This window comes from Balaenoptera musculus, chromosome 13 (genome assembly GCF_009873245.2).
Source record: "Balaenoptera musculus isolate JJ_BM4_2016_0621 chromosome 13, mBalMus1.pri.v3, whole genome shotgun sequence".
Classification (NCBI taxonomy): domain Eukaryota; kingdom Metazoa; phylum Chordata; class Mammalia; order Artiodactyla; family Balaenopteridae; genus Balaenoptera; species Balaenoptera musculus.
The window spans coordinates 13966890-13988642 of NC_045797.1; the positions used below are offsets into that span (position 1 = coordinate 13966890).

At 37.5% G+C, this 21753-nt stretch overlaps 1 protein-coding gene across 1 annotated transcript in view; it reads left to right on the forward strand.

The window, feature by feature from the left end:
• CHMP3 (charged multivesicular body protein 3) overlaps nt 1–21753 on the forward strand; it is a 79378-nt gene that overhangs the window by 37181 nt on the left and 20444 nt on the right. Inside the window, exon 3 of the mRNA XM_036872867.1 lies at nt 21198–21377. Coding sequence (XP_036728762.1) covers nt 21198–21377 — 180 coding nt within the window. The remainder of the gene's footprint in view (nt 1–21197; nt 21378–21753) is intronic.

Consider the following 21753-nt stretch of genomic DNA (forward strand, 5'->3'; position numbering starts at 1 on the left):
GTTTCCCTTGCTGTGCAAAAGCTTTGAAGTTTCATTAGGTCCCATTTGTTTATTTTTGTTTTTATTTCCATTACTCTGGGAGGTGGGTCGAAAAAGATCTTGCTGTGATTTATGTCAAAGAGTGTTCTTCCTTTGTTTTCCGCTAAGAGTTTTATACTGTCCGGTTTTACATTTAGGTCTTTAATCCATTTTGAGTTTATTTTTCTGTGTGGTGTTAGGGAATGTTCTAATTTCATTCTTTTACATGGAGCTGTCCAGTATTCACAGCCCCACTTATTGAAGAGACTGTCTTTTCTCCATTGTATATCCTTGCCTCCTTTGTCATAGATTAGTTGACCATAGGTGCGTGGGTTTATCTCTGGACTTTCTATCCTGTTCCATTGATCTATATTTCTGTTTTTGTGCCAGTACCATATTGTCTTGATTACTGTAGCTTTGTAGTGTAGTCTGAAGTCAGGGAGTCTGATTCCTCCAGGTCTGTTTTTTTCCCTCAAGATTGCTTTGGCTATTAGGGGTCTTTTGTGTCTCCATACAAATTTTAAGATGATTTGTTCTAGTTCCGTAAAAAATGACATTGGTAATTTGATACGGATTGCATTGAATCTGTAGATTGCTTTGAGTAATATAGTCATTTTCACAATATTGATTCTTCCAATCCAAGAACATGGTATATCTCTCCATCTGTTGGTATCATCTTTAATTTCTTTCATCAGTGTCTTATAGTTTTCTGCATACAGGTCTTTTGTTTCCGTAGGTAGGTTTATTCCTAGGTATTTTATTCTTTTTGTTGCAGTAGTAAATGGGAGTGTTTCCTTAATTTCTCTTTCGGATCTTTCGTTGTTAGTGTATAGGAATGCAAGAGATTTCTGTGCGTTAATTTTGTATCCTGCAGCTTTACCAAATTTATTGATTAGCTCTAGTAGTTTTCTGGTGGCATCTTTACGATGCTCTATGTATAGTGTCATGTCATCTGCAGGCAGTGACAGTTTTACTTCTTCTTTTTCAATTTGTATTCCTTTTATTTCTTTTTCTTCTCTGATTGCCATGGCTAGGACCTCCAAAGCTATGTTGAATAATAGTGATGAGAGTGGACATCCTTGTCTTGTTCCTGATCTTAGAGGAAATACTCTTAGTTTTTCACCATTGAGAATGATGTTGCTGTGGGTTTGTCATATATGGCCTTTGTTATGTTGAGGTAGGTTCCCTCTATGCCCACTCTCTGGAGAGTTTTTTTCGTAAATGGGGGTTGAATTTTGTCAAAAGCTTTTCCTGCATCTATTGAGATGACCATATGGTTTTTATTCTTCAGTTTGTTAATATGGTGTATCACATTGATTGATTTGTGTATACTGAAGAATCCTTGCATCCCTGGGATAAATCCCACTTGATCATGGTGTATGATCCTTTTAATGTGTTGTTGGATTCTGTTTGCTAGTATTTTGTTGAGGATTTTTGCATATATGTTCATCAGTGATATTGGTCTGTAATTTCCTCTTTTTGTAGTGTCTTTGTCTGGTTTTGGTATCAGGGTGATGGTAGCCTCGTAGAATGAGTTTGGGAGTGTTTCTTCCTCTGCAGTGTTTTTAGAAGAGTTTGAGAAGGATGGGTGTTAGCTCTTCTCTAAATGTTTGATAGCATTTACCTGGGAAGCCATCTGGTCCTGGAATTTTCTTTGTTGGAAGATTTTAAGTCACAGTTTCAATTTCATTACTTGTGATTAGTCAGTTCATATTTTCTATTTCTTCATGGTTCAGTCTTGGAAGGTTATACATTTCTAAGAATTTGTCCATTTCTTCCAGGTTGTCCATTTTATTGGCAAGAGTTGCTTGTAGTAGACTCTTAGGCTTTGTATTTCTGCAGTGTCCGTTGTAACTTCTCCTTTTTCATTTCTAATTTTATTGATTTGAGTCCTCTCCCTCTTTTTCTTGATGAGTGTGGCTAAAGGTTTATCAATTTTGTTTATCTTTTCAAAGAACCAGCTTTTAGTTTTATTGATCTTTGCTATTGTTTTCTTTGTTTCTATTCCATTTATTTCTGCTCTGATCTCGATTTCTTTCCTTCTGCTAACTTTGGGGATTTTTTGTTCTTCTTTCTCTAGTTCCTTTAGGTGTAAGGTTGGATTGTTTATTTGAGATTTTTCTTGTTTCTTTTTTTAGAAATTTCATGTAATGTCTGAAACATTTATATTAACATATTTCCATACAAATAACCCAATGAAAGTTTAGTATTAGTTGTTTTGTTTGTTTTTTTATACTGCAGGTTCTTACAGTCATCAATTTTATACACATCAGTGTATACATGTCAATCCCAATTGCCCAATTCAGCACACCACCATCCCCACCCCACCACAGTTTTCCCCCCTTGGTGTCCATATGTCTGTTCTCTACATCTGTGTCTCAACTTCTGCCCTGCAAACTGGCTCATCTGTACCATTTTTCTAGATTCCACATACATGCGTTAATATACGATATTTGTTTTTCTCTTTCTGACTTACTTCACTCTGTATGACAGTCTCTAGATCCATCCACGTCTCAACAAATGACTCAATTTCGTTCCTTTTTATGGCGGAGTAATATTCCATTGTATATATGTACCACAACTTCTTTATCCATTCATCGGTCGATGGGCATTTAGGTTGCTTCCATGACCTGGCTATTGTAAATAGTGCTGCAATGAACATTGAGGTGCATGTGTCTTTTTGAATTATCGTTTTCTCTGGGTATACGCCCAGTAGTGGGATTGCTGGATCATATGGTAAATCTATTTTTAGTTTTTTAAGGAACCTCCATACTGTTCTCCATAGTGGCTGTATCAATTTACATTCCCACCAACAGTGCAAGAGGGTTTCCTTTTCTCCACACCCTCTCCAGCATTTGTTGTTTGTAGATGTTCTTTTTTTTTTTAGAAATTCACGTTCTTATTTATTGATTGATTGATTGATTGCTGTGTTGGGTCTTCGTTTCTGTGCAAGGGCTTTCTCTAGTTGTGGCAAGTGGGGACCACTCTTCATCGCGTTGCGCGGGCCTCTCACTATCGCGGCCTCTCTCGTTGCGGAGCACAGGCTCCAGACGCACAGGCTCAGTAATTTGTGGCTCACGGGCCCAGTTGCTCTGCGGCATGCAGGATCTTCCCAGACCAGGGCTCGAACCCGTGTCCCCTGCATTGGCAGGCAGATTCTCAACCACTGCGCCACCAGGGAAGCCCTGTAGATGTTCTTATGATGCCCATTCTAACTGGTTTGAGGTGATACCTCATTGTAGTTTTGATTTGCATTTCTCTAATAATTAGTGATGTTGAGCATCTCTTCATGTGCTTCTTGGCCATCTGTATGTCTTCTTTGGAGAAATGTCTATTTAGGTCTTCTGCCCATTTTTGGATTGGGTTGTTTGTTTCTTTAATATTGAGCTGAGTGAGCTGTTTATATATTTTGGAGATTAATCATTTGTCCGTTGATTCATTTGCAAATATTTTCTCCCATTCTGAGGGTTGTCTTTTCGTCTTGTTTATGGTTTCCTTTGCTGTGCAAAAGCTTTGAAGTTTCATTAGGTCCCATTTGTTTATTTTTGTTTTTATTTCTATTACTCTAGGAGGTGGATCAAGAAGGATCTTGCTGTGATTTATGTCAAAGAGTGTTCTTCCTATGTTTTCCTCTAAGAGTTTTATAGTGTCCGGTCTTAACATTTAGGTCTCTAATCCATTTTGAGTTTATTTTTGTGTGTGGTGTTACGGAATGTTCTAATTTTATTCTTTTACATGTAGCTGTCCAGTTTTCCCAGCACCACTTATTGAAGAGACTGTCTTTTCTCCATTGTATATCTTTGCCTCCTTTGTCATAGATTAGTTGACCATAGCTGCGTGGGTTTATCTCTGGGCTTTCTATCTTGTTCCACTGATGTATGTTTCTGTTTTTGTGCCAGTACCATATTGTCTTGATTACTGTAGCTTTGTAGTATAGTCTGAAGTCAGGGAGTCTGATTCCTCCAGGTCTGTTTTTTTCCCTCAAGATTGCTTTGGCTATTGGGGGTCTTTTGTGTCTCCATACAAATTTTAAGATGATTTGTTCTAGTTCCGTAAAAAATGACATTGGTAATTTGTTATGGATTGCATTGAATCTGTAGATTGCTTTGAGTAATATAGTCATTTTCACAATATTGATTCTTCCAATCCAAGAACATGGTATATCTCTCCATCTGTTGGTATCATCTTTAATTTCTTTCATCAGTGTCGTATAGTTTTCTGCATACAGGTCTTTTGTTTCCGTAGGTAGGTTTATTCCTAGGTATTTTATTCTTTTTGTTGCAGTAGTAAATGGGAGTGTTTCCATAATTTCTCTTTCAGATTTTTCATCATTAGTGTATAGGAATGCAAGAGATTTCTGTGCATTAATTTTGTATCCTGCAACTTTACCATATTCATTAATTAGCTTTAGCAGTTTTCTGGTGGCAGTTTTAGGATTCTCTATGTATAGTATCATGTCATCCGCAAACAGTGACGGTTTTACTTCTTCTTTTCCAATTTGTATTCCTTTTATTTCTTTTTCTTCTCTGATTGCCGTGGCTAGGACTTCCAGAACTATGTTGAATAATAGTGACGAGAGTGGACATCCTTGTCTCGTTCCTGATCTTAGAGGAAATGCTTCCAGTTTTTCACCGTTGAGAATGATGTTTGCTGTGGGTTTGTCATATATGGCCTTTATTATGTTGAGGTAGGTTCCCTCTATGCCCACTTTCTGGAGAGTTTTTATCATAAATGGGTGTTGAATTTTGTCAAAAGCTTTCTCTGCATCTATTGAGATGATCATACGGTTTTTATTCTTCAGTTTGTTAATATGGTGTATCACATTGATTGATTTGCGTATATTGAAGAATCCTTGCATCCCTGGGATAAATCCCACTTGATTGTGGTGTATGATCCTTTTAATGTGTTGTTGGATTCTGTTTGCTAGTATTTTGTTGAGGATTTTTGCATATATGTTCATCAGTGATATTGGTCTGTAATTTTCTTTTTTTGTAGTATATTTGTCTGGTTTTGGGATCAGGGTGATGGTGGCCTCATAGAATGAGTTTGGGAGTGTTCCTTCCTCTGCAATTTTTTGGAAGAGTTTGAGAAGGTTGAGTGTTAGCTCTTCTCTAAATGTTTGATAGAATTCACCTGTGAAGCCATCTGGTCCTGGCCTTTGTTTGTTGGAAGATTTTTAATCACAGCTTCAATTTCATTACTTGTGATTGGTCTGTTCATATTTTCTGTTTCTTCCTGGTTCAGTCTTGGAAGGTTATACCTTCCTAAGGATTTGTCCATTTCTTCCAGGTTGTCCATTTTATTGGCATAGAGTTGCTTGTAGTAGTCTCTTAGGATGCTTTGTATTTCTGCAGTGTTTGTTGTAACTTCTCCTTTTTCATTTCTGATTTTATTGATTTGAGTCCTCTCCCTCTTTTTCTTGATGAGTCTGGCTAATGGCTTATCAGTTTTATCTTTTCACAGAACCAGCTTTTAGTTTTATTGATCTTTGCTATTGTTTTCTTTGTTTGTATTTCATTTATTTCTGCTCTGATCTTTATGATTTCTTTCCTTGTGCTAACTTTGGGTTTTGTTTGTTCATCTTTTTCTAGTTCCTTTAGGTGTAAGGTTAGATTGTTTACTTGAGATTTTTCTTGTTTGTTTAGGTAGGCTTGTATAGCTATAAACTTCCCTCTTAGAGCTGCTTTTGCTGCATCCCATAGGTTTTGGATCGTCGTGTGTTCATTGTCATTTGTCTTTAGGTATTTTTTGATTTCCTCTTTGATTTCTTCAGTGATCTCTTGGTTATTTAGTAACGTATTGTTTAGCCTCCATGTGTTTGTGTGTTTTACGTTTTTTTCCCTGCAATTTACTTCTAATCTCATAGCGTTGTGGTCAGAAACACATGCTGTTTTCGGATGGAATGTCCTATAAATATCAATTAAATCTATTTGGTCTGTTACGTCATTTAAAGCTTTTGTTTCCTTATTTTTCTGTCTGGATGATCTGTCCATTGGTGTAAGTGAGGTGTTAAAGTCCCCCACTATTATTGTGTTACTTTTGATTCCCTCTTATAGCTGTTAGCATTTGCCTTGTGTATTGAGGTGCTCCTATGTTGGGTGCATATATATTTATGATTGTTGTATCTTCTTCTTGGATTGATCCCTTGATCATTATGTAGTGTCCTTCCTTGTGTCCTGTAACATTCTTTGTTTTAAATTCTGTCTTATCTGATATGAGTATTGCTATTGCAGCTTTCTTTTGATTTCCATTTGCATGGAATATCTTTTTCCATCCCATTTGCATGGATATCTTTTTCCATCACTTTCAGTCTATATGTTCCCCTAGTTCTGAAGTGGGTCTCTTGTAGACAGCATATATATGGGTCTTGTTTTTGTATCCATTCAGTGAGCCTGTGTCTTTTGGTTGGAGCGTTTAATCCATTCACATTTAAGGTAATTATTGATATGTATGTTCCTGTTACCATATTCTTAATTGTTTTGGGTTTGTTTCTGGAGGTGCTTTTCTTCTCTTGAGTTTCCTACTTAGAGAAGTTCCTTTAGCATTTGTTGTAGAGCTGGTTTGGTGGTGCTGAATTCTCTTAACTTTTGCTTGTCTGTAAAGCTTTTGATTTCTCCGTCAAATCTGAATGAGATCCATTATTACCATATTCTTAATTGTTACCATATTCTTAATTGTTTTGGGTTTGTTTCTGTAGGTGCTCTCCTCTTGTGTTTCCTACTTAGAGAATTTCCTTTAGCATTTGTTGTAGAGCTGGTTTGGTGGTGCTGAATTCTCTTAACTTTTGCTTGTCTGTAAAGCTTTTGATTTCTCCATCAAATCTGAATGAGATTCTTGCCGGGTAGAGTAATGTTGGTTGTAGGTTCTTCCCTTTGATCACTTTAAATATATCATGCCACTCCCTTTTGGCTTGTAGCGTTTCTGCTGAGAAATCAGCCGTTAACCTTATGGGAGTTCCCTTGTATGTTATTTGTCATTTTTCCCTTGTTGCTTTCAATAATTTTCCTTTGTCTTTAATTTTTGTCAGTTTGACTACCATGTGTCTTGGCATGTTTCTCCCTGGGTTTATCCTGCCTGGGACTCTCTGCACTTCCTGGACTTGGGTGGTTATTTCCTTTCCCATATTAGGGAAGTTTTCGACTATAATCTCCAGATATTTTCTTGGGTGCTTTCTCTCTCTTCTCCTTCTGGGACCCCTATAATGCGAATGTTCATGCATTTGATGTTGTACCAGAGGTCTCTTAGGCTGTCTTCACTTCTTTTCATTCTTGTTTCTTTATTCTGTTCCGTGGCAGTGATTTCCACCATTCTGTCTTCCAGGTCATTTATCTGTTCTTCTGCCTCAGTTATTCTGCTATTGATTCCTTCTAGTGTACTTTTCATTTCAGTTATTGTATTGTTCATCTCTGTTTGTTCTTTAATTCTTGTAGGTCTTTGTTAAACATTTCTTGCATCTTCTCAGTCCTTGCCTCCATTCTTTTTGCGAGGTGCTGGGTCATCTTCACTATCATTATTCTTAATTCTTTTTCTGGGAGGTTGCCTATCTCTACTTCATTTAGTTGTTTTTCTATGGTTTTATCTTGTTCTTCCATCTTAGATATAGTCCTCTGTGTTTTCATTTTGTGTGTCTTTCTGTGATTGTGGTTTTTGTTCTGCGGGCTGCAGGATTGTAGCTCTTCTTTCTTCTGCTGTCTGCTGTCTGGTGGATGAGGCTTTCTAAGAGGCTTGTGCAAGCTTCCTGATGGGAGGGACTGGTGGTGGGTAGAGCTGGGTGTTTCTCTGGTGGGCAGAGCTCAGTAAAACTTTAATCTGCTTGTCTGCTGTTGAGTGGGGCTGAGTTCCCTCCCTGTTGGTTGTTTGGCCTGAGGCAGCCCAACACTGGAGCCTACAGCTCTTTGGTAAGGCTAATGGCAGACTCCGTGAGGGCTTACGCAAAGGAGTACTTCCCAGAACTTCTGCTGCCAGTGTCCTTGTCCCCGTGGTGAGCCACAGCTGCCCCCCGCCTCTGCAGGAGACCCTCTGACACTAGCAGGTAGGTCTGGTTCAGTCTCCTATGGGGTCACTGCTCCTTCCCCCTGGGTCCTGGTGTGCACACTACTTTGTGTGTGCCCTCCAACAGTGGAGTCTCTGTTTCCCCCAGTCCTGTCAAAGTCATGCAGTCAAATCCCTCTAGCCTTCAAAGTCTGATTCTCTGGGAATTCCTCCTCCCATTGCCGGACACCCAGGTTGGGATGTCTGACGTGGGGCTCAGAACCTTCACTCCAGTGGGTGGACTTCTGTGGTATAAGTGTTCTCCAGTTTGTGAGTCACCCACCCAGCGGTTATGGGATTTGATTTTTTTGTGATTGTGCCCCGCCTACCATCTCATTGCAGCTTCTCCTTTATCTTTGGATGTGGGGTTTTTTTTTTTGGTGAGTTCCAGTGTCTTCCTGTTTATGATTGTTCAGCAGTTAGTTGTGATTCTGGTGCTCTCACAAGAGGGAGTGAGCACATGTCCTTCTACTCCGCCATCTTTTTTATTTATTTATTTATTTAGACTGCGTTGGTTTTCACTGCTGTGCACGGGCTTCTCATTGTGGTGGCCTCCCCCGCTGTGGAGCACCAGCCCCAGTTGCACGGGCCTCAGCAGATGTGGCACGCGGGCTTCAGCAGCCGTGGCATGTCGTCTCCAGAGCGTACTCCGCCATCTTGAACTAATCCTCATTTGGTTTTATATTAGCAGTCAAGGTGACTGCTATATTAAAGAATATATTACTGAAAAAAAAGAGTACCTGCAAGACTGTTCTATGCTCTTAGAAGTCAGGATATTGGTTTCCCTTGTTGGGGGCATGGTGAATTAGTAGGGACATAAAAGGACTTCATGTTATGTTGGTAATATTTTGTTTCTTCATGTGGTCCCTAGTTACATGGGTGTGTTTAATTTGTGACAGTTTATGTGGCTTTATGGTTATGTGTGTGATATATGTATGTACGTATGATATACTTCAGTAAAACATTTAAAGAAAAACAATAGTAACTTAAAGCAAATTATAACTACAAGTAGTTCTTATCTTCTTATGGAGGACTCAAGGTAGTCCACATTTTTAGCTTTCAGCCAAATGTGACACATTTAAAGCACTCATGATAGGCAATACTGGAGTGAATTTAGAACATTCATTTTGCCCCTCTCCTCAAATGAACATAGTTAGCTTACGTTTTTACCCCCATGACTATAAAGGTAATAATACACACACTGTTGCAGAAAAGTATAAATAAGAAAGTTAAATTCATTCTGAAATCCTACCACCCAGAGATAACAGCCACAAACATTTTGGTGATCATCCTTTCAGATACATTTCTGTCTGTATTTGTACTTACATATAAATACTTGTTTATAAATGAATCATAGTATTCTTGCCACCATTTTATTTATTACATTAAAATATACATAACAGAAGTTGACCATTTAAGAAAAATTTTATTGAAGTATAGTTGATATACAATGTTATGTTAATTTCTGCTGTACAGCAAAGTGATTCAGTTATGTAGATATTCTTTTTCATATTCCTTTTCATTATGGTTTATCACAGGATATTGAATATAGTCTTCTGTGCTATACAGTAGAACCTTGTTGTTTATCCATTCTTTATATAATGGTTTGCATTTGCTAATCCCAAACTCCCAATCCTTCCCTCCCCCCACCCTCCTGGCAACCACAGGTGTGTTCTCTATGTCTGTGAGTCTGTTTCTGTTTCGTAGATATGTTCATTTGTGTCATATTTCACATTCTACATATAAGTGATATCACATGTACATAAATTGATCATTTAAACCATTTTAAAATACACAGTTCATTGACATTAAGTACATTTACATTGCTGTGCAGCCATCACCACTATCCATCTCCTGAATTTTTCCTTCATCTCATTTTGAAACTCTGTACCCATTAAACAGTAACTCTCCATTTTTGCTTCTCCACATCCCCTGGTAACCACCATTCTGCTTTCTGTCTCTATGTATAATTAGACTGTTCCAGGTACCTCGTATAAGTGTAATCACAGAGTATTTGTCCCATTGTGTCTGGCTTATTTTACTTACCATAATGTTTTCATGACTCATTCATATTATAGCATGTATCAGAATTTCCTTCTTTTTATAAGACTGAATAACATTCCATTGTATGTATATATATCATTTTGTTTATCTATTCATCTATCACTAGAAATTTGGGTTATTTCTACCTTTTGCTATTGTGAATAATGATGTTATGAACATGAGTATACAAATATCTGTTCAAGCCCCTCCTTTCAGTCCTTCTGTGTATATACCCAAAAGTGGAATTGCTAGGTCAGGTGATAATTCTTTATTTAATTTTTGAGGAGCCACCATAGTGTTTGTCACAGCACTGCACTGTTTTACATTCCTAACATCAAGGACGAAGACATTCAAAAGCAACCACACTTACAGGGGAATATAGGTGGTCACTGTGCATGCCCAGGGAAATACACAGGCTCTGAAAAGACCTGAGAAGGCTAACTTTACACCTCAGGATGATCTCCAGTACAGAGACACCATCCAGCAATAAAGCAAAACAAAACAACCATATCAAACCCTGGGGAAGTGGGAGAATCTGGTTTCCAAAGTTATCATCTTAAAAAGTTTAAATGTCCAGTTTTCAGCAGTAACAACAACAAGATCACAAGGCATACAAAGAAACAGGAAAGTATGGCCCATTGAAAGGAAAAGAAATGAATAGAAAATGTCCCTGAAAAAGACTAGGTGACAGATTTACTAAATAAAGACTTTAAAACAGTGATCTTAAAAATATGCAAAGAACTAAAGAAAGATGTGGACAAAGTCAAGAAAATGATGTATAAACAAAATGGAAGTATCAGTAAAGAGATAGAAAACATGAAAAAAAGCCAAAAAGAAATTCTACAGCTGAAAGGTATAACTGAAATTTTAAAAATTGCTAAAGTTATTCAGAAGCCGATTTGAGCAGGCAGAAGAATTAGTGAACTTGAAAATAATACAGTTGAAATGTTCAAGTCTGAGGAACAGAAGGAAAAAACTTTGAAGCAAACAGAGCCTAAGGGACCTGTTGGACAGCATCAATTGGAGCAACATACACATTGTGGGAGTCCCAGAAGGAAAGGAAAGAGAAAAGGGGGAAGAGAGATTATTTGAAGAAATAAAGACAAAAACTTAACAAATTTCATAAAAAACATGAATATAATCATCCAAGAAAGTCCACACACTCTAACGTAGAATAAACTCAGAGACCCGTGCCAAGGCACATTATAATCGAACTATAGAAGGACAAAGAGAGAATGTTTAAAGCAGGAAGAAATGACCTGCCACATACAAGGGATCCTGAATAAGATTTTCAGCAGATTTCTCATCAGAAATGTTGAGGGCCAGAAGACAGTGGGTTGATATATTCAAATGCTGAAAGAAGATACCTATACACCAAGAATCCTATACCCAGCAAAACAAAGGCAAAATTTTGACATTCCCACTTAAACAAAAGCTATGGGAGTTTGTTACCACTAGACCTGCCTGGGAAGAAATGCTAAAGGGTGTCTGTACTTAAGGTTGAAATTAAAGGACTGTAGACAGTAACTGGAAACCATATGAAAAAATAAATACCTCCATTAAAGGTAAATACATGGGCAATTATAAAAGGTAATATTCTTGTAACTTCATTTTTTGTTTTCACATGATTTAGGAGGCATGTGCATTTTTTAAAAATTAAGCTATATTTTTGAACACATTAGTGCAGAAAGATGTGCTTTTGTGACATCAGAAGCTGTATGGGGATGGGGACAGAGCTGTATAGAAGTAAAGTTTTTGCATACTATTAAAGGTAAGCTCATATAAATTCAAATTAGTGTTATAACTTTAGGATATTAAGTGCATTCACCATGGTAATCACAAAGAAGGTAGATATAAATTATACACTAAAGCAAATGAAAAGGGACTTGAAGTTTCACCATAAGAAAAGAAACAGGGCTTCCCTGGTGGCACAGTGGTTGAGAATCTGCCTGCCAACGCAGGGGACACGGGTTCGAGCCCTGATCTGGAAAGATCCCACATGCCGCAGAGCAATTAGGCCCGTGAGCCACAACTGCTGAGCCTGTGCGTCTGGAGCTTGTGCTTCGCAACAAGAGAGGCCGTGACAGTGAGAGGCCCGTGCACTGCGATGAAGAGTGGCCCCTGCTCGCCACAACTAGAGAAAGCCCTTGCACAGAAATGAAGACCTAACACAGCCAAAATAAATAAATAAATAAATAGCGTTCCCTTTAAAAAAAAAAAAGAAAAGAAAAGAAACAGATAAACACAAAAGAAGACATTAATGCAGGAAATGAAGGACAAAAAAGCTGTAAGACCTACAGAAAAAAATTGCAACATGGCAGAATTAAGCTCCTCCTCATCAGTAATTACTTTAAATGTAAATGAATTAAACTCTCCAATTGAAAGACAGAGTTTGGCAGAATGGGGGCAAAATGACCCTAATGTATACTAAGATACAAATAGGTTGAAAGTGAAAGGAAGGAAAAAGATATTCCATGGAAATAGTAACCAAAAGAGTGGAGATTGCTGTATTGATATAACACAAAATAAACTTAAAATTAGAAAAGATTCCAAGAGTCAAAGAAGGACATTATATGTTAATACAAGTTTTAATACAGTAAGATGTAATCTATGCATCTAATAATAGATGGTCAAAATATATGAAGGGAAGTAGATCTATAACAATAGTTGAAGATTTTAATAACCCATTCCCAAAATTGGATATAACAACCAGACAGAAAATAAATAAAGATAAGAGGACTTGAACAACACTATAATGAACTAATAGACATATACAGAATACTAATAGACATATACAGAATAGACATATGCAGAATACTCAATGCAACAGCAACAGAATACACATTCTTAAGTGCACATGGTACATTCTCCAGGATAGACCACATGTTGGGCCAAAAACCAAGTCTCAATCAGTTTTTAAAAAATAAGAAGGAAAATGAGAAAATACTTAGAGATGAGTGAAAACCACAGCACTATATATCAAAACTTTAGGGATGCAGCAAAAGCTCATAGGGAAATTATAGCTATAAAGATGCTTTACATTAAAAAAGAAGAAAGATATCAATCAACAACCTAACTTTACAACTTACAGAATTAGAAAAAAGAAAAAACTCAACCTAAAGCTAACAAAAAGAAGGAAATAAGAAAGATTAGATCAGAGAAAAAGAAATAAAGACTAGAAAAGCAGGAGAGAAAAATCAAAGAAACCTAAAGTGAGTTCTTCAAAAAAGCAACAAAACTGATAAAACTTTAGCTAGATTGATGGTGGCAGGGAGGGAAGAAGGGAGGAGGAGGGAGAGGGAGAGGGAATCAAATTCCTAAAATCAGAAATGACAGTTGGAGCACTACTATGATTCTACAGAAATAAAAAATGTAAGAGAGTACTATGAACAATTGTACACTAAAAAAATTGGATAATTTAGATGAAATGGACAAATTCATAGAATTACAAAATCTACCAATACTGAAACACCAATAGAAAATCTGAATAGACTTATAACTCTTGGGATTAAATTAGTAATCAAAAATCTCTCCCAACAAAGAAAAGTCCTAGACCTGATGTATTCACTGGTGATTTCTACTAAACATCTAAAGAACTAACACCAGTCTTTCTCATACTTCTTCAGAAAATTGAAGAAAAGGGAACACTATCTAACTTGTTCTCTAAGGACAGCATTTCCCATAGCAAAGCCAGACAAAGACACTATGGGAAGAGAAAACTACAGACCAATACTCCTTATGAACACTGATGCAAAAGTCCTCAACAAAATACAAGCAAACAGGATTCAAAAGGATTATACATTGTAAAGCAATTATACTACAATAAAGATGTCTAAAAAAAAAAAAGGATTATACACCATGACCAACTGGGATTTATTCCTGGAATGCAAGGATGGTTCACCTATGAAAATCAATCAATGTAATACACCACATCAACAAAATAAAAAAAACCAAACTATTCCAAAAATGTGAATAGGAAGGAACACTTCCATACTCATTCTAAGAGGCCAGCATCACCCTGATATCAAAACCAGACAAAGATATCACACACAAAATAGAAAAGTACAGGCCAATATCACTGATGAACATAGATGCAAAAATTCTCAACAAAATATTAGCAAACAAATTCAACAGTACATTTAAAAGGATCATACTCCATGATCAAGTGGCATTTATCCAAGGATGGAAGGATGGTTCCGTTTATGCAAATTAGACATTGTGATATACCACATTAATAAACTGAAGAATAAAAATCATACAACCATCTCAATAGATACAGAAAAAGCTTCTGACAAAATTCAACATCTGTTTATGATTAAAACTCTCAACAAAGTGAGAAAAGAGGGAGCATCACTCAACATAATAAAGGCCATGTATGACAAACCTATAGCCAACATCATACTCAAGGTTGAAAAGCTGAAAGCATTTCCTCTAAGATCAGGAACAAGACAAAGATGCCCACTCTTGCCCTGTTTATTTAACATAGCATTGGAAGTCCTAGCCATGCAGTCAGACCAGAAAAAGAAATAAAAGGAATCCAAATTAGAAACGAAGAAGTAAAACTGTTACTATTTGAAGATGACATGATACTATGTGTAGAAAATCCTGAAGATGCCACCAAATAACTATTAGAAATAATAAATGAATTCAGTAAAGTTGTAGGATACAAAATTAATGCAGAGAAATCTGTTGTGTTTCTTACACTAACAACAAACTGTCAGAAAGAGAAATTAAGAAAACAGTTCCATTTACAATTGCATCAGAAAGAATAAAATACCTAGGAGTAAATCTAACCAAGGAGGTAAAAAACTTGTACTCAGAAAACTATAAGACACTGATGAAATAAACTGAAGATGACAGAAACAAATGGAAAGATATACCATGCTCATGGATTTGAAGAATTAATGTTATTAAAATAGCCATACTACTCAAAGCCATCTATAGATTCATTTCAGTACGTAGCAGAATTCCAGTGGCATTTTTCACTGAACAAATAATTCTAAAATTTATATGGAAACACAGAAGACCTCAAATAGGCAATAAAACTGATTTAAAAATGGGCAGAGAACCTGAATAGGCATTTTTCCAAAGAAGACATACAGATGGCCAACAGACACAAGAAAAGATGCTCAGCATCACTAATCATCAGGGAAATGCAAATCAAAACCAGAGTGAGATACCATCTCACACCTGTGAGAATGGCTATTATTAAAAAGACAACAAACAAGTGTTGGATTAGGATGTGGAGAATAGGGAGCCCTTGTGCAGCATTGGTGGGAATGTAAATTGGTGCAACAACTGCAGAAAACAGCATGGAGGTTCTTCAAAAAATTAGAACTACCATATGATCCAGCAGTTATACTTCTAGGTATTTTTCCAAAGAAAACAAAAACACTAATTTGAAAAGATATATTCACTCCTATGATTATTGCAGCATTACTCACAGTAGCCAAGATATGGAAGCAACCTAAGTGCCCCTGATAGATGAATGGATAAAGATGTGTGTGTATATACATATATTAGCTAGAATACTACTCAACCATAAAAAGGAATGAAATCTTGTTTGTGACAACCTGGATGGACCTAGAGGGTATTATGCTAAGGGAAATTAAGACAGAAAGAAAATACCATATGATTTCACTTGTACTTGGAATCTAAAAAACAAAACAAATGAACAAACATAGCAAAACAGAAACCTTTATTGATACAGAGAACAAACGGGTGGTTGCCAGAGGGGAGGGGCGCAGGTAAATGAGTGAAATAGGTGAGGGGGATTGAGAGGTACAGACTTCCAGTTACAAAATAAATGAGTCACAGAGGTGAAATGTACAGAGTGGGGAATATAGTCAATAATAATATAGTATCATTATATGATGATGGATGGTAACTAGACTTATTGTGGTGATCATTTTGTAATATACAAAAATACCAAATCACTGTGCTGTACACCAGGAACTATCATAGTCATGTAGGTCAATTATAGTTCAAAAAAACACAAACAAACTCATAGAAAAAGAGATCAGATTTGTGGTCACCAGAGTTGGGGTTTGGGGAGAGTGAGAATTGGATGAAGGTGGTCAAAAGGTACAAACTTGCAGTATAAGATAGATAAGTACTAGGGATGTAATGTATGACAGGATGAATATAATGAACACTGCTGTAGGTTATATTTGAAAGCTGTTAAGAGAGTAAATCCTGAGTTCTCATCACAAGGAAGAAATATTTTTTCTGTGTTTTATTTTCTATCTATATGATGATGGATGTTAACTTACTGTGATCATCATTTCATGATGTATGTCAGTAAGTCATCATGCTGTGTACCTTAAACTTATACAGTGCTGTATGTCAGTTATATCTCAATAAAACTGTAAGGAAAAAAACTTTCTACAAAACTGTCTAAATAAAACCAGTATGCTACTGGCATGAAGACAGTCATAAAGACCAGTGAAATAGAATAGAGAGCCCAGAAATCAACCCTCACGTATATGGTCAAATATATGTGAGGACCATTCAGTGAGGAAAAGACAGCCTTCTCGACAAATGGTGCTATGTAAACCGGATTTCCACATGCAAAAGAATGAGTTTGGACCCTTACCTAAAACCATATATGGAAATTAATTAAAAATGGATCAGAGACCTAAATGTAAAAGCTAAAACTAGAAAACTCCTAGAAGAAACTAGGGCCATAGCTTCATGACATTGGGTTTGGCAATGATTTCTTGGATATGACCCGAAAGCCACAGGCAACAAAAAAGTATAACAGACCACATAGACTTCATGAAAATTTAAAAGTTTGTGAATCAAAAGACACAGTAAAAAGAGAAAACAATAAAAGGGCAACCCATAGATTGGGAGAAAATATTTGCAGAATATACATAGAACTGACCTCGTAAAACTCAACTTAAAAAAGCCCTCTTCAGGCACTTTCCTGGTGGTCCAGTGGTTAAGATTGCACACTCCCAATAATGGGGGCCCGGGTTCGATCCCTGGTCAGGGAACTAGATCCCACATGCCGCAACTAAAAGATCCTGCATGCCACAACTAAAAGATGCCACACGCTGCAACTAAAGACCCCACGTGCTGCAACTAAAGATCCTGCACACCACAATGAAGATCCCGTGTGCCACAACTAAGACCTGGTGCATCCAAATAAATATTAAAAAAAAAAAAAAGCCCTATTCAAAAATGGACAAAGGACTTGAACAGACTTTGAAGTCTATAGAATATTTTTTGAAGAAAACATACCAGTGGTCAGTAAGCACATGAAAAGATACTCAACATCACTAATCATTAGGGAAATATAAATCAAAATCAGGATGTGCTACCACCTTATACCCATTAGGATGGCTGCTATCAATCAAAACATAAAGTAACAAATGTTGGCAAAGGATGTGGAGAAGTTAGAACCATTGATCACTGCTGGCAGGAATGTAAAATGGTGCAGCAGCTGTGGAAAACAGATAGCTGTTCCTCAAAAGGTTAAAAATAGAATTACCATGTGATCCAGAAATTCCAGTTTCGAGTATTGCTGTGGGCCGAAGATTTGTGTCCTTCCCAAGTTCATGTGTTGAAGCCCTAATCTCCAATGTGATAGCATTTGGTGGGGGGCAGGGGGTGCTTTTAGCAAGTAATTAGGCCATGAAGGTGGAGCCCTCATGAACGAGATTAGTGCTGTTACCAGAAGAGACACAAGACAAATAATATTTGCCCTCCATGTGAGAGGACACAGCAAAAAGGCATCCATCTGCAAACCAGGAAAAGGGGGCTTCCATCAGCAACTGAATTTGCCAGCACCTTGATATTGGACTTCCCAGCTTCCAGAACTGTGAAATAAATTTCTGTTGTTTAAGCCACCTAATCTATGGTATTTTTATTACAACAGCCTGACTAATCTAATACAGATATTGGTACCAAGAAACTGTAACAAACACATAAAATGTGGAAGTAGCTTTGGAACTAGGTTAATAGGTGGAGGCTAGAAGAATTTCGAGTTGCATACTAGCAAAACCCTAGTTTGCCAGGAGTGGACCTTTAAAGGTGATTCTGGTGAGGGCTTAAGGGAAAAAAACAGAGAGCTGGAGAGAAAGCCTCCATCTTCTTAGAGAACACATAAATAACCATGTACATAATGTTAGCAGAAGTACGGATGGTAAAGGCCGTTCTGATGAGATCTCAAACGGAAATGAGAAACATGTTATTGGACAGTGGCGAAAAGGCAATTCTTGATAAAGTGGCAAAGAACTTGGCTGAAGTGTGTTCAGGGTCTACTGTTTTGTGGAAATTAGAACTTGCAAACAATGAAATTGTGTGTTTAGCTGAGGAGATTTCTAAGCAAAATATAGGAGGAGTGGCATGGTTCTTCCTGACTACTTATAGTAAAATGTGAGGAGAGAGAAATGAAGAAGGAATTGTTAAGCAAAGTGGAACCAGAACTTAGAAATTTGGAATCATCTCTGTTTGTCCATATTGCAAAACTGAGAAAGCTGGTTCAGAAGACACCAAGTGTATGGCTGACCTATCTGACTGACCATTTGATAAGAAGATTAGTATGGGTGTGACCTATGGATTTTATCAGCTACTCCAGAGAGATCACTGCCAGTCTGAACTGATGGAGATGGATCCAGGTCAGAATAAAGGAAGGCTGTCTGACTTAGATTTTACAGGACAAGACAGTAAAACTTAGGCTTTTAACTTGCACTTTTCTTCAGGGAAAGGAAAGAATGTCCCCAAATCTGATTCAGACGTCATCAGGGCCACTACCTCAGTTCCTATATATGCTAGGCTGCCTCCAAGCAAAGACCCCTTACCTGACAGAGCCTCAGCTTGGGTGGGGCCCCCACAGAAAGCTGCAGCATGGTGGTACCCCACCAGCCATGGTGGTGACATTGCCACCCTTGTGGGTCTGAAAGTCAGAATATCAAACCAGAGAGGTTTATTCTTATTTTTCTTGTTTGTTTGCTTGTTTTTTATTGGAGTATAGTTGATTTACAGTGTTGTGTTAGTTTCTGCTGTACAGCAAAGTGAATCAGTTATACATATACATATGTACACTCTTTTTTTTATAGATTCTTTTCCCATATAGTCCATTACAGAGTATTGAGTAGAGTTACCTGTGCTATACAGCAGGTTCTTATTAGTTATCTACTTTATATATAGTAGTGTGTCCATCCCAATCTCCCAATTTATCCTCCCTTCCCCACCCCGCCCCGCCATCCCCTGGTAACCATAAGTTTGTTTTCTACCTCTGTGACTCTACTCACAGTGGATTATTCTTGAGTCTTAAGAGCTCATGGAGTTTGCCTTGCTAGGTTTTGGACTTGCTTGGGACCTGTCACCCCTTCCTTCTTTCCTGTTTTTTTCTTTTGGAGTAAGAATGACTATTCTATGCCTGTCATAGATTCATAGCTGGAGAAGAATTTTGCCTCAGGTTGAATCATACCTCAGGTCCCAACCATATCTGATTTAGAGAATATTTAGATGAGACTTTGGACTTAAACATTAAAGTTGATGCTGGAATGAGTTAAGACTTTTGAGGCTGTTGGGATGGAATGAACGCATTTTGCATATGAGAAGGACATAAATTGTGGTGGGGGTAGGCAGAGGCAGAATGCTATAGACTGAATGTTTGTGTGCCCCTAAATTTCATACATCGAAGCCCTAATCCCAATGTGATGGTATTTGGAGGTGGGGCCTTTGGGAGGTAATTAGGTCATGAGGGTGTAGCCCTTATGAATGGTATTAGTGCCCTTATAAGAGGAGAGACAAGAGGTGAACTCTGCCCTGTGAAGATACAGCGAGAAGGCATTCACCTGCAAACCAGGAAGTAGGTTCTCACTAGGAACCCTGATCTTGGACTTCGCAGCTTCCAGAACTATGAGAAATAAATTCATATTTTTTAAGCCACGTGGTCTATGGTAATATAAGTATATACACAAATGATTTGAAAGCAGGGTCTCAAAAAGATACTTGTACACTCATGTTCATAGCAGCATTACTCATGATAGCTAAAGGTTGTGAAAGCAACCCAAGTGTCTGTCGATAGCTGAATGGATAAACAAAATTTGGTATATATATGCAATGGAATATTCGGCCTTTAAAAAGCAGGGTGTCTGATACATGCTCCAACATGGCTGAACCTTGAAGACTTTATGCTAAGTTAAATAAGCCAGTCACACACACACAAAAAAAATACTGTAGGATTCCTCTTACATAAGGTACCTAGAGTAGTCAGATTCATAAAGACAGGAAATGGAATGGTATTTGCCAGGGGCTGGTGGGAGGAGGGAATAGGGAGTTATTATTTAAAGGCTTTGAGTTTCAGTGTTGAAAGCCGTAAAGAGTTCTGGAGACGGGTGGTGGTGATGGTTCACAACAATATGAATGTACTTAATACCACTGAACTGTGTACTTAAAAATGGTTAGGATGGTAAATTTGATGTTATGTATATTTTACCAGAATTGGAAAAAATCTCTACTAATCATAAAGCACGTAACATAGACATATCTTACCTCTAGTTGATACTGATGTGATACTTTTAGTATGTTCAGGCTTTCCTTTAGTTGTAGGTTTTTATAAATCATTAATAAATGTACTGAGATTGTACTCCTGTAATTGTGGGAATACTACTTATTGATTATGAGAGCAAACTCTGGAATTCATTTACAGTATTCTTTTTTTTTTTTTTGGCCACGCCATGCGGCTTGCAGGATGTGAGTTCCCCAACCAGGGATTGAACCCAGGGCCATGGCAGTGAAGCACTGAGTCCAACCACTGGACCACCAGGGAATTCCCCGCATTTACAGTATTTTTAAAGTTCCTTAGTACCAGTACCAACAGGTGTTAGAATGGGCTTGCAAAAGCAGTTTTGAAATTTTGTCTAGTATAATAGGATTTACTTTTCTGTTTACTCTTACATTACTTTAATGTTGTTTCCAGAAGTAGTGTATACCAACCACATTAATTATTCTTATTTAGTTTATATCCTCCTATCTGTTTTCCTGTTTAATAGATACATTTATATCACAGTAAGTACAGATTTCATTGCCAATAACTCTCCTGGTTTACCCTTAATTTTTTGATGTTCTGTCTTATGTTCTAAATTTAGATATCCAAAGAGAAGAAGAAAAAGTGAAACGATCTGTGAAAGATGCTGCCAAGAAGGGTCAGAAGGATGTCTGTGTGGTTCTGGCCAAGGAGATGATCAGGTCAAGGAAGACCGTGAGCAAGCTCTATGCATCCAAAGCACACATGAACTCCGTGCTCATGGGGATGAAGAACCAGCTGGGTAAGACAGCAGTACCTTACAGCCACATCATTAGCTGATGCTCTTGCCGTTATTATAACACTGGTTTCCTTGAATAGGAAGGACAGTCTTAGCATTGGCTTTTATTCTTTACATTGTCTTAATTGGGGTGTTGTACAAAAGCAAAATATACTTACTACTCTGATTTTTATTTTATTGTTACTCATTTTCTTTTGCCAGTGTTGTTGAAATAACGGGAAAATCTCCATCTAAATGTACTTGTTTAGAATTTAGACTGTATTTCCTCATGTGAAAAGTGTTGTAAAGTGACCTGAGGGTTGAGTCATAGGCATAAGAAGTGCACCCACACCTTAGAGGGAGGATGAAGGAAAGAGTTTCTTCTGCCCTAGGCCCAGAG